Below are 17,983 nucleotides of genomic sequence, written 5' to 3' on the forward strand. Positions count from 1 at the left end.
CTTGAAAGCTTGTACTTGAGTGTGTATCCTGTTTTCTAAAGATGTGTGCTATCTACAGAGGCTTCCTGAGGATATCACTTGAGCTGTTTTCTGCTATCGTTGCTGAGTATTGACTCTGCTCTACTGACATTTGTATCTCGCCTTCCCATCAGCTGCTAGTGAAGTTCAGGGTTAACACGTGTTTTTGTAGCTCCTGGTGTGGAGTAGTTTATTCATTGCACTAATGCATAGTGAACTGCAGAATACAACTGTACTTTGTGTCAGCTGCAAGTATTTCAAGTATGTGTGTGCTCAGTGGCATTGAACAGGCAGCTTTATTTTAGAAAACAACCCTTTTCTGAGATAAGGGGACAAACATTGTTTAGCCTTGCTTATCCCTTAATTAGTACGACCTATCTTCAGCTGAGGTAGGAACAAAACTGTTGAATGGGACAGTAAGTATATCTTGTTTCACGCTGGGGAGGCAGTCTCCACTGTGTGTGATACACCAACTAGCAGGGAGGGCGTCCTCTTTGTTTAGAGCTTCAGGTCTTAAAATTTTGGCACCCAGGTTTGTGCTGTATTGCTGACTATCATTGTAAGAAATCACAGTCCCCCTCAAAAACATTGATATATATATATATATATTTTGTAATTCTGCTGTTTTGTTTTCCTAATATATTTTTATAAGCAATTTGCATTCTTATCAGCACTCCCACTTGCCCCATTTTAAAGGCATGCCTTTAAGCCTGGCATTGAAACACGATGTGTCCCTCAACAGAGCCCAGATTATTTTTCTTGAGTGGGTGATAAATAGGAACAAATAAAAGCGTAGTGAGCCTATTGTTAGTTTAAAATAGGCTCCGTGGAATGCTGGTTTCAAAGAATTTCTTGATCAGGAAGGTTTCTCGAGTCTCCGGGGAGTTTTTCTGTGTTAAGAAAGCCAGTCTATCCAGACGAGCAAAGCCCAGTTGTGATGTGTGCTCATAACACACAGCCTTGGGTTCAAGCCACCGACATGCCCTTCGACAAGCAGGATATTTCATCCTAGAGAGCTCAAAACAGACTCCTGATTTTGTTTTTGTTTCCCATTGAGCTCTCCGGATGGGGCAGCGCAGACCGTATGCGAGCTGGCTGTTCCTGCCAGCAGCGAGGAGGCTGTGCTGCTCTGGAATGTGGTGAGGCACATCTGGGTAACCTGGCTGGTACGGCTGGACAGACAAAGCAGCACTTCTTCTGGTTTAGCTTGTTTCCATCAGGACGAGGAAGAAAGAGAAGCAAGGAGAGCTACACCAGCAAGAGCACAGCTTTGCCAGGGTAAACAGTATCGACGCTGGTGCACGTAGTGCTTATCTGTACAGCTTATCTGCTTTTCATTCTGAGGCAAGCCCTCAGAGAAAACTTTTGATTTTGCTTCCATTTCATACAAAAAGTGTATCCGGCCAGATTTTATCAACAGCCCCGCTGTATTTTTTTTTTTTTTTTTTAAAGAGCTAATTTTCATATCTGTTCCAAAATGCATTTTTTTTTTTTATAGCATGAGAGATCTACACAAACAGGTAGAATCAGTAGGTGACTGAAGTAGTAAATGATGTAAATACTATAAAACAGTGATAGTATGAAAACGGATGTTTTCTTGAACGTGGAGATTAAAGGTTAATTCTAAGCACAGTGAGTTGATAGATGCAGACCTAATAAGTTACGTTATGTAGCTCCAGAACATGCTGCAGCTTTGTAAATGGCACAGTTGTTTTTCCTTGTACAAAGTGATGAGAAACACCACTTGACTTTGTATATTTCAATTACTCTCTCCATTGCTGCTCTTTTTTTTTTTTTTCTTTTTAGTGCTAAACCTAATGCTTAATCATTTGGGATCGAATAAGAGTTCTGACAAAAGCTATGTAAATAAAAAGAATTGAGGTAATGCTAATTAATGCTTTGCTGTTAAGTCTTACTTTTACTTTACAGATGGAAGTGCGCTTTTGTCATTTTCAGCAGTCAGTGACTTGCCACACATCTGTACTTGCTTTTAATTTATAGGGTATGAATTGTGTTTAGGAAGGGCTCTTTTGGGACTGGATGGTGGTCTGGTGTCTGCTGTCACTCCAGTTTGATGCAGGCTTTGCTACCAGGATATCTGTGTGTGTGAGCTAAGGAAAGGCTGTTACAAATCACTTCTACAGTTCGTGTTTTAGGAAACTCCAGCCTGAACTGAAGCCCAGGCAGGCTTAAAACACAACAGTCTTCATTCAAGTCAGAAGTCACCTCCACTTCTGTTTATTTAAAACAAGTGAGTTGGGGAAAGAGGAAAAGATGATACTTAGAGCTTCTGCCCCATGGGATGGTTCAAAATGCGAGTTACTTGGTTATCTGAAATCTATGCTGTCTTAAAAGCACTTACTGGGAGGTTGCACCTGCAAATATGTAGTAACTTTGTTTGCAGGAAAAGATCACAGTGATATCAGTTCCAACTGAAAGCTTGCTTTGGTCTCAGATATGTTCTGTAAGAATAAATGAAAATGTTAACTTCTAAGGACACCCCTTGTAATTTTTTTTTTTTTCAGGTGGTATCATGGAAAACTTGACAGAACAATTGCAGAAGAACGTCTTCGACAGGCGGGAAAACCTGGAAGCTACCTTATTCGAGAGAGTGATCGGAGACCAGGTTCATTTGTGCTTTCATTCCTTAGTAAAACAAATGTCAATCATTTTAGGTGAGAATTAAATGTTTTCTCTTAAAATACTGTATTATTATTATTTATTTATTTTTTTTTTTTTTAGAACACAGTACTGACAGCAATAACCACTATTATAATATTTTTGTCTTTTTAGTCTTTCATGGTACCGCTTTTAACTTGTGCTTAGTTGTTTTAAAATACACTACTTAAGAATCACTTTATAGGTTAAAGAACAAAAATAAAAGGAAACCCTCAGTAGAGAGAGGCTTGTCTGAAGTTGTTGTTAATAGACTTAAAGTAACATGCAGGTTCCATTAGTCAGCCACAGAGACTGTTTTGGGACTGTTTCTCAGAACTCGTTTTTAGCTCACAGAACAGACTTCAATGTCGAAGTGCTAGCAAGTATGATTGCTTCCTTAATTTTAAGAAAATAACGAGAAGAAATGAAGAGATTATGTATTTAACAATCAAAGGGTTTGCTTGAAACAGCTTTCAGTACATGTTAGAATTAATTGTTCTAAATACAAATAGGCCTTTATACAAAACTGTAACTAGGATTATTTCACTATTGGCAAGCTGTGTATATTAGTAAGTTCATTTATTCATTAGTGTAAATGAGATGTATTCTGAGACAGGCATGAATGTTAGTTAGCAAGTATTGTGTTGTAGTGTAACATTCACCTTCACCAAATAGAGTAGAAAAAATATTGGCGAAAGAGGAAGGAAAGTTTCTTTGTCAGTAGTAGAAACCTTTCTCAGTGGTCTTGATAGAAACAAACACAAACTAAACTCTTCAACTTCTGAAAGCAAATTATCCAGGATACCAACGTATGAGCCACTATGTCTGTGGTATACAAATGTAGGGAGCTTTTGCATGTGTCTGCTGTGAGGTGAGATGTATTTCAGAGGTCCTGATCTAGCATAGGCATCAGCTCATAATTCCACTAAATTCAGGCAGTGTAGCACACAAATAGTATCTCATGTTTGCATCTTGCTATCTGAGCTAACAATTCCAGCTTTTCAGCTGTATTGATACTCTGTTGGGAACTGGTACCTGTCTAGCAGTAGCAGAAAATTAAGCTATATTTATGTTTTCTTTCTAGTACTGCTCTACAGTCCTGCATTATTTTTAATAACTTTAGGCTCTTGAAGCCAACCTCAGGGCACTTGAATATTGGTTCATGCCCACCAAGTGTTGCTGGCATCTCAGGTAGAAAATGTTCTCCAACAGTTTCCAATTCCCTAAGGAAAGGGTCCCTAGTGTGTTTCCCAAGCTTAAATAATCTTTCATTCTAAGATCCATAAAACATACCAAGGAAATTAATTTGTGTTTTGTTGATACTGTTTTTCAGAGATTGGACACATTTCAATCTCATTTGCTGAATGTATTTTTTCTTTCTTAATAAAAAGTCAGGTGCTATGCTCAAGAATATTGTCAAACGTAACAATGTCAGTTGATGTAATTTCAAACAAACATAGGGATTAATCATCTGTCTCCCACAAAGTAAAAGTGCTCTCTCCACCAGAGCTTCATCTTTGCCAATTGCAATCTACCAGAAATGGGTGAAAATGTCATTGCTAAACAATCTTCCTCTTTTTGTTTCCTACAAGTATTATTTCCCACAGTTATTTCCCTAAAAATCCCAGCGTTTTGGGTGAAAATGCTTGGGTACCGTGTGATTGATGGGTAGCATATGGATCTATTAAAACAATTTATTTTCACAGAAGTGATACATTTTTTTTTTGCATGATACCAAATATTGTAAAGGACAATATTTGTCTTCTAGTCTTGCCCTTCAGGATTTTCTGGGATTACAGAAGTCTTTCTGTATACATTGGCTCTGTGTTCCAAGAAAGTTTTTGTTCATGCTTGAAATAATAATCTGAAACTCTGTATTTCAATAAGAACCTAATCTCTATGGAGTAATTCACCAAGGAATCTTGCCGAAAATATGCCAAAAGATCTGGTCTAAATCCTTTAAAGTTACATTGTTATTTGACTCTCTATTTCATTGCTACATGCTTAAAAACTTCAGATTTCATCTCTGAAGATTCACCCTCATTTAGATTTTACACTATTGTTTGGGAGAAATAATTCAGCTCAAAGAACAGCCTGAGAAGAAAGAATTTTATTAGTGTATGAGATTACTGACCTGGTAAAGAAAACAGGAGTAAAAACAGAAGAAAGAAGCTGCAGATAAGTAATATACTCATTTTTGGATGAGAGATAAGTTTTGTGGCAGTTGAATTTTTTTTCTTTTTATTTTTGAATTGTGCCCAAACATTGTAAAGGGATTAGCAGTGGAATACTGAGAAGATTCAGATACGTTTATTCTTTGTATTATTATTTATTTTGAAATATTCTTGAGATAATTTTTACCTCTTCTGGAGACTGGAGAGAGAATTAAGATGAGTTCGTAGATTTTAAGTTTTTCCTTAATAAGCAAAATCTGCTTACTGTGTTAATAATCTGTTTATTTTTGTACTTTATTTCATATATTTTTCTCAGTTGATCAAAAGCAGTATATATACACTTAGACTTCCATTTGTAAAGGTGTACCATAAGATATTTTAGAAAGGATTCCAACAATCTGCAACAAGAATTCTGGAGAGAAATAGGAGGGCTTTTCTACCTGTGACACAATTTATTGGAAGCTGCAGGCTTTATAAAAACAGATGATGTTTAATGGTTGTACCAGAAATGATAACTTTTATATAGATGAGCGTCTCCTTTTCACTTTGTGTGACTGAATGAGCGGTTCAGTCCCTGTGCCAGCATCTATTCCCTGCTCCCAGCTGCTTTCTAGATAGCCCTGTAAGAATGTGAGTGAGCTGTTAACAAAGGGCAGCTGTCACATCTGCATTGCTGGAAAAACTCAGGTCCAGTTGATGCCACCAATTTACATACTTCCTGTTGTTTCTTTGGATTATCTGGTCAAAAACACTGGTTGCTTCAAATTAAGTACTTCTTTACATTTCTAAATGATTCTTGGTTATAGCAGGAATGCTTTTGATACTGTTAATCCTTTTGCCTAGATCAGTTATTTTTGACTGCTTTTAGAATTTGTATGGAATAGCAATGAGAACAGATGTGGTACCTTCCATTTTTTGTATGACAGTGTTTTCATGAATCTGTATTTTAGGGAAAACACAGCCTTGAAAGAATAAAACAAACTTTTTTTAAAAGAATTCTTTGTGTATTAAAATACTGAAAATGTTCCATAAGCCTTTCCCTAACAATTAGCAAATACAGATCTTAAAAAATAAGTATAAGGAGATATTTTAATTATTCCAAAGTAATTTCTTAATTTTCAGCATGGATAGCAAATTAACTGCAAGAAAATGACTATTTTTGAAGGTGTTTGAATTTTCTGCATTCTATAATCAAGTTCAGTCTTCATTATGAAAATAATTTGATACTTTATTAAATACATACATGTATTTATGTCCTGCATGATACACATGGTACTGTTGTTGCATCTACTAGAGCACCCTGTCAGTTTTCCAGGACACTAATTACATTTTTCTGTTTAGTTTACTTCATTTAGTTGTAGCAAATTTTGTCTTTTTTTTTCCCCTTTCTTTACAGACATAAGTAATTTCAGGTGAAATACCCATTAGTTAAGGTTTGTACATCTTTGTACAGAGAGGTTGTAATACGGTATTTTATTGAATGTAGATATTCTGCTTTAAAACTTCAACATTACCTAATTTCCTTTTGCTTTTAAAAAAAAAAAAAGGGGATTTTTTTCTACAGATGGTTCGTTTTACCTATGTCAAGCTTCCTTTTTTTTATTAACAGGATTATTGCCATGTGTGGAGACTATTACATTGGTGGACGTCGCTTTGCTTCACTCTCAGACTTAATTGGTTATTACAGTCATGTGTCTTGTTTGTTGAAGGGGGAAAAGCTATTATTTCCAGTAGCACCTCCAGAGGTAAGTAGTAACATTTTTGCAGTAATATTTTTAAGAGCCATTTACTTGGTATCGTTAATCAGTACTCATAGTTTTCTTTGGAGAATAAAAATCACTGCAGAAAGCTCCTGAGCATCCTACATAGGTTCAACATATCATGAGGTATAAGGAATATATTAAAAAAGCATTCTTACTGATGGAAAATAATGATTAAAAAAATGCTGTTTAGTGTTTTTTGTTGTTGTTGTTGTTGTTGTTGTTTTTTTAATGAAAGCTAGATACTGGGTATTGCTGTTGTCTCCAAAAGTAGCAATAGCATTGCAGGTGGATAGGCATAAACAAGAAAATACATGTATGTAGTTCTTGGCTAGTAAGGAGTACCACTGTAATACAGCCAACCTTTATTGTTTTGTGATATTTTATGTATCTAAAAAAAAAATATCCAAATATTCATACTGTGGATAATCAAAGTTTCTGAAAATGGGGCATCTTTCAATTTCTCATCACTAAAACCATGCAAACAAAACTTAAAACCTAAAAATGTTTCTGATAGTTCAAGTTCTTTAAATTTCCATTGTAATTGGAAGAAACTTCAGATTTATACTTCCATGAGAATTAGCTTATTAGCAAAGTATTTTCAAGATGAGAATGTACATTATCTTTCATGGTACAAAACGAAACAAAGTGAGAACTCTCTACCTGTAAGTGTACGAATTGTATTCTTAGTGGTTTTAAGCTTGGAAAATTTAATGCTGTCGGGGGGGATATAGGTGACCATTACAAATCCTTTTCTTCAGAATAGCACAGTATTGGGGAGAGGAGTTACAAGGCAGTGAAAAAAGTGTTACTTTTGCTCTCTTTTAAATTGTAGCCTGTGGAGGACAGAAGGAGAGTTCGAGCAATTCTGCCTTACACCAAAGTGCCAGAAACTGATGAAATAAGGTATGTTTTAATATAGGTAGTAGCAGTTCTGAGATTCTCCGAGTATGTATAGATACTAACAAGGATTTAAGTATACATTCATGTGCAATATGAACATCTCTTTTTCCAGTATGATATTGTTAGCTTAAAGGATGATTTCTCTGTTTTTGTTGTTGTTGGATATAACAGTAACACTTTTTTTTTCTCTGTATGCTACTTTGTGTTGTACGGGAAGTTGCATTAGATTGTTAGAACTAAAATTAATTATGTTTCTCCAGTAAGTTGTATAAAGGCCTATATTTTTCTTAAAGAGGGCAAATTTGTGTATGAGAAAATTCTGTGCAGAAGTGTCTCACGAATATTTGAAATAAATGTTTTAGGCTGCTTTTTCCCTTAATTGTGTATAGGAAGTAGCTAATAGCAGATAAATAGTTCAAGCCAAAGTAATCCTTCCCACCAGAAAGAGAATGTGATGGTTGACTACCTAAAAATTTGAAACTAGCATACTTAGTACCTTTTTTTGAACTAAGAAAGAAGGAGTGACATTAAAGAAACAAAGGCTTCTGATGTGCTAGTATGTATTTTGTTGTCTGTGCTTGGAAACTTTTGTTTCCTGTGGCTGTTACTTTGTTCTCATTGCTTGTCTATTCTTCAAGTAAAGCAAAAATGTTTCTTGCTTCCTTTCTCTTCCCCTTCTCCTTTCAAAAAGTCTCTATTGAACAAATGATATTTCAATGTGTAATCTCTAGTAATTTAAGATTTTAAAAGGTTACTGAACTGTGCTGGTTTATCATAACTTTGTTACACTGTTACTCATTTCCTTTCTAACATTGATAGCTGAAGAATTTCTTCAGTATTGTCTGTGTGCTGTGCACCTCTTGATTTTTCATGATACTCTGCATATGTGGGAAGGAAACAAATCCAACAGTTCCATCTCCAATAGAACAGCATATGCTAATTACTTGGAGTGATAATGCTTTCCTGTGATACTAGATTATTTTTTTTTTTCAAATAGAAAAGTGTGAGGGTTTCAAAGAAGTTTGCACTGATTTTTAGTCTCATGAGACTGTCTTGGTTTCACAAGCTGATTTAACATTCCAAGTGAATTGGGAATTGGCTTGTTTTTAGGAGTATTGATCTAAGATACAGTTGGGCTTGATGACCTTTTAGGTCCTTTTCAACTGAACTATTCTAATATCCAGCAATACAGAAAAAGATATAAGAGCTTTATATCCTCGTTAGGGTGGAAACTTATTGCACAGCTCACAGCCTAATCCAGCCTGACCTCCTTAAGGAATGTTGTGATGATATTTATCATTGAGGTGATGATTTTCTAAGCAGGGGAGGAGAAGAAGAGGGTGGTAAGGCAAGGAGGGAACTCTAGTTATACATTTCAAATAAAACTTCTTACTACATGTAAGAATAAAAATACCAGTCAAGTCCAGTACGTGCTTACTGAACTTAACTTACAGGAGAAAAACATTTTGTTACTTTTCTACAATTTTTATTGTGATAGCAAATAATACCTTTTCTCCCTGTTCCAGGATACAGCTGAAATGCAGAGCTTTGTGATAGGCTTATGAGATCATGGTTAAAATAATTCTGTTCCTGGCATTGCCCGGAACAAAGTTCTCAGTTTGTTCTGGGTCAAATAAATGTACTCTGTGACTCAGTGAATCCTGACCGAAAACTTTGTAAATACTGATGAGGATATTAAAGTTAATAGCATTGCAGGATTAATTTCAGCATATCATCCATGCAGCAACTTACCGTGTAGTTAGTTCTTCATAATAGAGCTGATGTAGGGTGCTCTTGCTGGCCACCACCCATTCTTACAGCTTAGGTTCATTAGCAGATGAATTAATTCCATGTTCCATTAGGCTTTTTTATTTTAGCTGTTGGCTTTATGCACGATCTTAATGTCTTTTTTGGTAGCCATCTCAAATGAGAGAAATGTTCTTTGAAATTTGCTGTGTAATTTTGGACTGGATTTGTAGTTAATGAACTTCAGTGTCTTATACATGTAGATACTTCCTGTACCCTTGATGCATCATCTGACTTGATTGAGAAGTCCTGCTATGCTACAGTGAAATGCTTATGTGTGACCTGAGTTTGGGATAACTTAAGGAGTAACTTACCCAAACCTTCTAGTAATGAAGCTCCCTTAGGCACGTTAATGCTTCTTATTTATGCTTTTCTTGTAGATGATGCCATGGCTTTTCCAGTAACTATTCTATACTCTCTTCGTAGCACTTGTTTTCCTGTGTGAGAACATAAATAACAGATGTTCCACAGGCTTCTGTTATGCTAGATTAAATTTCAATGAAAGGAGTGTTATTTTCTTACAGACTATTAATGGCATTTTAATTGCTTTACTGGTGTTTTATATTTGGTCCATCTTGAAAAAATGAAAGTATTACTATCTTCTAATACTGTTGTGTTATTTCTGTCTTATGCATTGTTAGTACACTTTAAAGTTGACAGAATTTAAATATGTATTACATTTTGAATGTAAATTAAAGAAATATAAATATTCATATATGATAGCCACTTAAACCATGAGAAAAATACACACGGTATGCTTGGAATATCAATGTATTTTCATAAGCAGATTATCTCAAATGTTTTGCTGAAATTCTGCTCAAGAATTCATTGTGTTCATTAAAGCTTGTATTGTGATTATATTTCTAACTTTGTTATTACTGTAATTCTCTTTAGTTTCCTTAAAGGAGACATGTTTATTGTCCATAATGAATTGGAAGATGGCTGGATGTGGGTTACAAACCTTCGTACTGATGAACAAGGTCTTATTGTAGAAGACCTGGTAGAAGAAGTGGTAAGTAATTTTATATTCAAATCTTTGTGTATATATCTCTATGTGTGTGCATATAAATAAATACATGTAAAATACTGAAATCAGTGACGCTTAACTGCCTCATTTTCAGTTATATGATTTTTTTCTGAGCCTAGTAATTGGATCTAGTGGTTTTAAAAAAAACTATGAAAAACATTTAAACCCTATTCAGTATCAAAAAAGCACTTACTCACATGTTGTCCAAAGAAATACAAATGAATGGTACTGCAAATTCGCTAAGCAGTTCCATGAACTCAGCTGTCTTTGTAAAGAATCTGCTGGTCATATTATTGCACTTGTGTTTTATGTTTGTGAATGTTTTGTGGCAAACTGTGTACAGGGTATGGTTTTATGTTGTGGCAGGTCTTTCTTTTAAGGTCAATACCTAGAAAGTGTTAGTGAATTAGTTGTACCTGGAAGGGTATATGCTAACTCGAGAAGTTAACCAGGTGACCTGCAGGGTTTAAAACAGAGTTTACTGCAAGAGAAGAGACAGTTTAAAGGACTTGCTAAGCAAGAGCTTTTTATTTTTTTTCTTAAAGTTTAGCATTGCTTTGGATGTTTTCCTGTGCAGCACAGGTATATTGCTGTTAGTGGAGTTACTTGCAGCTGCTTCTTACAGATCCAAGTGACAATGTGAATGGCTAAATTGAACTGGTATTACTAGAATATTAAACTGGAGACTTTTATATCAGTGGTGAAGTTAACCTTAGGAAAGCTGAGTTTTAAAACTTACTGTCTCTAAAGAAAGGATTGAAACACAACAAATAAAATCCTCTAAAATACTGTATTTTGGCTGAATTTTCACTTTGTGAATGAAGAGGAAAACTTTCACAGAGGTGCAATAAGCCCTTTAGTTCAAAATATCTTAGGCTACATAATGTGTTTTTTTTTTTTTCTACAGAAGGTCTTAGTTCAGAAAATAAACTTCATAGGTTAATTTGTACTGTTTTCATGCACTTAATATGTTAATTTTCTCATTAGGGAAGAGAAGAAGATCCACATGAAGGCAAAATGTAAGGATTTTTATTTTTTTTTTTAAATTAAAAACAAATCATAAAATAACTGATTGGAAACCTCTAGCTGAAGTTTACAGACTTTTGGGAAGATGAACAGAAGATACTGATTTTTTGTGTTAGGAAAAAAATATTTCTATATTAACTGCTAAAGATGCACAGGTAATTGACATGAAAGTCTTGCAAGTCTCAAGCCTATAATTAAGGGATTTTGCACTGCTAAAATCATCAATGAATCCCTGTATGATCACTTAACAGCCAAAATATGCACATTGGAGTATTTCATTAGGATTGTGTGTACTTCAGAGGTAACCTGTTCAGATCTGCTCAACTATAAATGCTGGAGAGAGCAAAGTACCATCACAATAATGAATCTGTTAATCTTAGCTTTTTCATGCTGTTGGTAGAACATTATGCATTAAGCAGCATAATCTTACCTGCCTGTGTATTAGGTCTTCTTAAATACAGATCAGTCCATAGGTGCCTTGGATGCCATCACAACCAAAAAAAAGAGAGCTTGTAGTCTTGCTTTCTAATTTTTCTCTTCATCTTTGTTAAGATGGTTCCATGGGAAGATCTCCAAACAAGAGGCTTACAATTTGCTGATGACAGGTATTTGCACTTCTGGTATAGTGGTAGTCAAATAGCACAAAGCAATCCTATTTATCTTAATTTGTGGCAAAACTTGCTTTTATGTTTGAACTTAGGAGTGTCTTAGTTTGACCAGACTCTGGTTGTTATTGCAATAGAATACTACATTGAAATAAAACTTCTATGAATGTCAAGTGTATTTAAATTCTCAAATACAGATAATTTAAAAATTTTGAGTGAAAGAGTGAAATTCTTTTTGATTAATACATGTATTAAAAAATATTATGGGCTGGTAATATAATATTTCTCAGAAAAAAAAAAAAGTTATGGACCCAAAGGGTCTTTTTGTAGACGAAGTATTTCTTTAAATGAAAACATGAACATTTTTGACCCATGCTGTTAAACAGAATACTTCAAATGTAAGAACAAACACCATTAATTTTTGAAAACACCTCATTTTTTTTTTTTTAAATGTTCTTAGGTAGGTAGGTAGCCAGCTGCAGCTAAATCAATTTGTATTAACTTTGGCAGTTTAACATTACTTTGTCTGATTTGGAATCTGTGTTGGAATTTACCTCCTAGTCTTTGTCTCTCTCCTTGAAGTGTGCAATTCTTGTTAATTTATGCAGAAACAGGTTTGATGAGGGCTCATAAGTAATACTGTAAGAAAAGTAACAGTAAATAACACTATTGTGATATCTTTTCAGTTGGTCAAGTGTGCAGTTTTCTTGTGAGACCTTCAGATAATACACCTGGTGATTATTCACTTTATTTTCGGACCAGTGAAAATATTCAGCGATTTAAAATATGTCCAACTGCAAACAATCAGTTTATGATGGGAGGCAGATATTATAATAGGTAAGTTTTAATGATAAGAAGATTTGTGTGTACTTTATGCTTGTGTAAAGAAACTGCATACTTTGTTCCTGATAATTACTTACTGGTATAAGACTTTAGTTTTCTTAACAGCATACTCAGCGTTTCACCTAACTTGCTTAACAGTTACTTGTGACTGAGAAGTTCTTGAAACCGAAGCATAGCTTTTTTTAAATTCATTTTTTTTTCGAATTGTTCTTCTGCAAACCAGTTTCTTCATACAAAGTTGTGGATCATATGTGGAGGTGTAATTAAGAAAACGTTGTACTGTCTTGGAAGCTGCGATTTGTAATGTTGGTTCTTCTCCATTTGAAAGAGGATGTTAGTTTTGTATGAGACATTCAGCAGAGATTTTGAAGTGTAAATAATAGAAGAGGATATTTGCCAGTAAGGGAAAAAACACTTTAATTGTTGGATGAAGTTATTAAATGGTATTATAACGTCTGAGTGATACTTTGGTAAGAATTGCAGATGACTTCATGTAGAGTGAGGAAACTTAGAATGTGTTTATTTTGCCAGTAGTACAACAATACAGTAATCTGTACAAAAAGAAAAGTAGATTACAAGAGATATTACCCATTTCCATGGGAAAAGCTATCAATGCAATTCTGTCCGTGATAATATTTTTAGAGTTTTTGTAGATGTAAGACTTCTCAGTAGTAATAGCTCACCTCCATCTTTTCACACAATCAGAACTTTTCTAATCTTGTTCACCTAGAACCAGGGCATTCTTCATCCCAGTAGAGAATTTCTCTCACTCATTCTCAGATGTTGAGGTCTCCTAACTAAGAAGTACTGTGGATTTTTTTCACATTTTGTGATGGACAAAGGTGTGAGGCTAAGCAATTGGAACCTATGAATCTGTGCATATCGCACACCCAGGCTGCCTGAGTACATTAATCAGTCTGGCCTCCAGACATCCTCATTGAAAACTGAGCTGGCTGCAGTGACAGCTTTTCATGCAGGTAAATGCTCCTGCCCATTCTGTAGTTACATGGCTTATTAGGAGGATGGTAGGCCAGAAGCCCTCGCCGCTGGTGATGTAAAACTAATTAGCAAATTAGTGGAAGTCAAATTAGTCTCAAATGGCTTTGCAGCATTAAATAGCACACCTTCAGAAAGTTACAGCATTAAGTTATTACTTCAGAAAATTAATTTCCCAATGCTGAATTCACTTGAAGTATCTATATGAAATACATCTATCACAGGAGAACTCTTTCCTCCAGATTATCTTCTGTGGCTTATCTGAAAATTTAGTGTTTGTCCTCAAGTTGAAAATTTTGGCTTAAGGGAAATGCTGCTGTTTGTTTAAATGCTTGTTTGGTTCCAGTAGTCTAACCTTTTCTATACTGAGCTGTTTCATTAGGTGTTCGCCAGATACCTCTTTTAAATTCTGGTGCTACTATTAGACTTCATCTTTAAAAAATAAAAATAAAAATCCTTGGCAGTAGAGTTGTTTTTAAATATTATTCTCTTGCAGTTTTGGTAATTGTAACCAATGTGAAAAAATCAAATAGAATACAACCGATCTGCTCTTAATTTGCACAGGGTTGGTTACACTTAAGTTCTGAAATTATAGTCCAAGATCTTTCATACAAAAAAAAAATCTAAAGAATACTAAGGAAACTTAAAATAAGTTTTATTTCTCAGGTAGTTTGAATATCCAGACACAGGACTGGAAGCTTGGTGCCCTCTGCACGCAGTAGCATGTTTCCTTGTATTTCAGATGTGAGACAGAGTTGTTCTGGGTGATCATGGGGAAAATGGTGCTGGGTGCATCTCAGGCATCTACTGTTGTGCTGCATAGGTAGACTGTTTCTTCCACTAACCTTACTCATTTCCATGTGCTGCCACCACTGTGTATGTAAATTTTTTAGATCTTTTTATAAATTAATATGACTAATAGACTGTAGTTGCAGTCTGTTGTGAAGAGGTGGCTTTCCTGATTTCATTATCTTCATATCAGCTCTACATAATAGCCAATCCAGAGTCTTTTGCCTGACCACTTGAGGGTCAAAATATATAGCATATATATGGTGTTTTTATTGGAGAAATTACTTTGTCTATATAATAAAATCATATTTTCCCATGAACTTCAGGAAACAATGTAACTTTTGTGATCTTCTTGTTTATTCCATGGATAACAAGTTTCTCTGTTAACAGTCTCCTTCTTACATTTTGATGGAAAAACTGGCAAAGTCAGTTCTTGGTGCCTGTGCTGAGTTTGGCTGGGATGAAGTTCATTTTCTTCACAACAGCCAGTGTGGTGCTGTGATTGGGATTTGTAACTTAAAAAGGTGTTGGCAAGACCAGCAGCATTTAGGCTTTTGCTGGATGGTGCTTGCACAGCATCGTGGCTTTGTGTTTCCCAGAGGCACAAATTGATCAAAGAGATGCTCAGCAATAAAAACTGGAAGGGGTGTTTGGTTTTCCAGTGGCTGTTGGTCGGAGTCTGTGTGGACATCTGCCTGCTTTTTGCAAGGTGGTGAGTGATAGCGCTTGCATCACTCTGCCTTTCCCTCCACCTGCCCCCTCCCTCTCCACCTTTTCACTTATTAAACCCTCTTTGTATCGACCCACAAGTTTTCTAAAGTTTGCATTTCATGTTTCTCACGTTCTCTCCTGTCCTGTTGAGGGCAGGGAATGAGCAGGCACTGTTTGGTTTCTAGCTAAGAAGGCAGAGCCAGGCACTTCTTTGTCATGCCTGGTGACAGGACAAGAGGCGGTGGGCACAAAAGGAAGTACAGGAAATTCTGTTTAGATGTAATAAGTTCTTTTACTGCAAGGGTGACTGAACGCAGGAGCATGTTGCCCACAAAGGTGTGGAGTCTGCACTCTTGGAGATGCTACCCAAGGTCCAGAGCAACCTGCCATAGTTGACCCTGCTGTGATCTAGGGGGAGTTCAAGTGGGTGATCTCCTGAAGTGCCTTCCGTGTGCAGCAGATCTGTGGAGAACTTGCATATGCTTCACAGTCCTTGTGGGTTTGTTTGTTTTTAAAAACACCGATGTTTCAGTTCTGATTTTAGAACCTGTGGTAGGAGATGCATACCAGACCGTTTCTTCTGTCCTCTCCATCTGCCTTCTTTGCTAAATTCAACCTACATAACAGATGACTTTCAAAGATAAACAAACAAACAAAAAAAGTAATACTAAGGTTTTGTTTGTTTCTATTGATTCTACTGCAAAGAAGTGTTGACCCAGCAGTTTATAGAGGGAATTCAGTTTTCAAGTTATCTTTAACTTAACAGACAAGATGATCTGAAAATTTAATAGTTGATTGGAAGACACTTTTTGTTTCCGACTGGGGAATTAAATCTGTGTTTTGATATGCTAAACAATATGGATCTAACATGTTCATTCTTTTTCTTTATAATTTAACGTGTAGAAGGTTGTAGCTTCTGCTTTTTGGATTCTTCATTATTTTAAATGTCAGTGGTTGGAAAATCTTGAATCAATTCACCCTTTAAATTAAAAAAAAAAAAAAAAAAAGGATACTGCTCATAATGATAAGATGCTTTTAAAATTACCTAGGTAGCCAAGACCTGAGGAACCTAACAAGCCCTGTGCTCTGCATTCTAAAATCACTAAAGAAACTGTAATGTACTATTGAGATTATCTTTATTTCTGTATATTAAACCAAGCTTAAGGATTTTTTTATCCTTGCTTATTTATACCTTCCTTTATGCGTTTTGTGTAAGGTTTTTGTTGCTGTTAGACATTGAGAAGGGTTATGATTTCTTTTTTCCTGTCCTTTAGATGAGTTTTGTGGTCAGTCTGATTTCATGCTTGACTTCTCACACGTTAGGTAGCTCTGATCATTTGTTAAGTCATGTTTCTAGTCTTGCCTGGAGATACCTGGTATCCTTCTGTGTTTGCAGTGCTCAGTTTGTTCAGCCGCTTCAGCTGCACTAGTGTTGAAGCAATATATATGTATGACCACCCAAACTGAGCTCGCTTCAGGGAGCAGAAGGCTCAGAACTAAGTCCTTAATCACTCCATCAAGGCGTAAAATACTAGCCTATATGGCACACTGACTGCAGAATAAGTTCTCAAATATAGCTGAATTTATTCTTCAGCCCATTTTATGACATTGGAAGAAATTAGTCACTTGCTTCCTATGTTAAGGAACTCCTGGCAGGATTTTTAATCAAGGAAGGAGAGAAGGCAATGATGGTCAAGGTATTCTTGATCTGATAAATAAGAACAAATATTGAATGCTGTTTTACTTATACCTAGATGTTGGCAGCAGCTACTTTACATGCCAGATATGATGACTGTGTCATTTTATGCAGTGTGGTAAACTTTCAATTTTTACGGAGAAAATGATACACCAGGTGTATCTCAATAAAAATTACTATTATTTAAATGAAATAATTAAGAAATCAGTCATTATGCATGGCTGATAACTAAAATTTTATGTGGAACAATTCATTATTTTATCAAATGTGTACTAATTCATTGCCTTAGAAAAAAAGAAAGTGGGCTAAGATGTCTTGCCATTTTATTTAAATGTTACTGAGTTTGTTTATACTGTACCATATCTTTTCCGTGTTGGACATAGCTGTATCCAGTTCTAATAGGTCAAAAATCTCTTCACTGTGCTTTGATTATATTTGCACAAATTGCAACCTATGAAGTGAGAAATCACATTCAGTGTATTTCTGCTTACTTAGTTCTCTTTTTCAGGTTGATATTTTGTATATGAATGATTCATTTGTATTGGTGTTCATGTTGCTGTTCTTTATTATAGTGTAAATTTCACTAAATGTAAAAATAAGTTTAAGCAACTCATTTACCTTGAATTTCAGCTTGTGTATGTCAGTTTGTCTCCTGAGCCTTCCAAAGTGTAATCTGAATCTAATAATGATGCAGGCTTTCCTGTAGAGGGGTGCTACTGATTGTGTATTTAATTTAACATGAAACCTTAGTGATTTCCAAATATAATCTGCATGATCTGTTACAACCCTTCTCTATTTTCTGCTCTTCCCTTCCTAGGAAGAAATTGTTTTACAGACTGCAGTATGAACCATTCCCTGTTTACTCTAGGACTTTGAAAGCTATTATCAATGAACTAGCAATTTTCAGCTTAGTTGGAGAACCAGTAAAGCACATGCTATTTGAGTATGGGAAAAAAGCATCCTTGTTTGGC

General features: G+C 35.4%; 1 protein-coding gene across 1 annotated transcript in view; it reads left to right on the forward strand.

Moving 5' to 3' along the window:
• Positions 1 to 924: 924 nt before the first annotated feature.
• The window catches only part of RASA1 (RAS p21 protein activator 1), a 46,343-nt gene continuing 29,284 nt past the window's right edge, over positions 925 to 17,983 (forward strand). Inside the window, exons 1-8 of the mRNA XM_032205466.1 lie at positions 925 to 1,296; positions 2,544 to 2,693; positions 6,460 to 6,595; positions 7,446 to 7,516; positions 10,214 to 10,331; positions 11,334 to 11,365; positions 11,925 to 11,977; positions 12,664 to 12,814. Coding sequence (XP_032061357.1) covers positions 1,103 to 1,296; positions 2,544 to 2,693; positions 6,460 to 6,595; positions 7,446 to 7,516; positions 10,214 to 10,331; positions 11,334 to 11,365; positions 11,925 to 11,977; positions 12,664 to 12,814 — 905 coding nt within the window. The 5' untranslated portion in view covers positions 925 to 1,102. The remainder of the gene's footprint in view (positions 1,297 to 2,543; positions 2,694 to 6,459; positions 6,596 to 7,445; positions 7,517 to 10,213; positions 10,332 to 11,333; positions 11,366 to 11,924; positions 11,978 to 12,663; positions 12,815 to 17,983) is intronic.

Source organism: Aythya fuligula, chromosome Z (assembly GCF_009819795.1).
Source record: "Aythya fuligula isolate bAytFul2 chromosome Z, bAytFul2.pri, whole genome shotgun sequence".
Taxonomy (NCBI): domain Eukaryota; kingdom Metazoa; phylum Chordata; class Aves; order Anseriformes; family Anatidae; genus Aythya; species Aythya fuligula.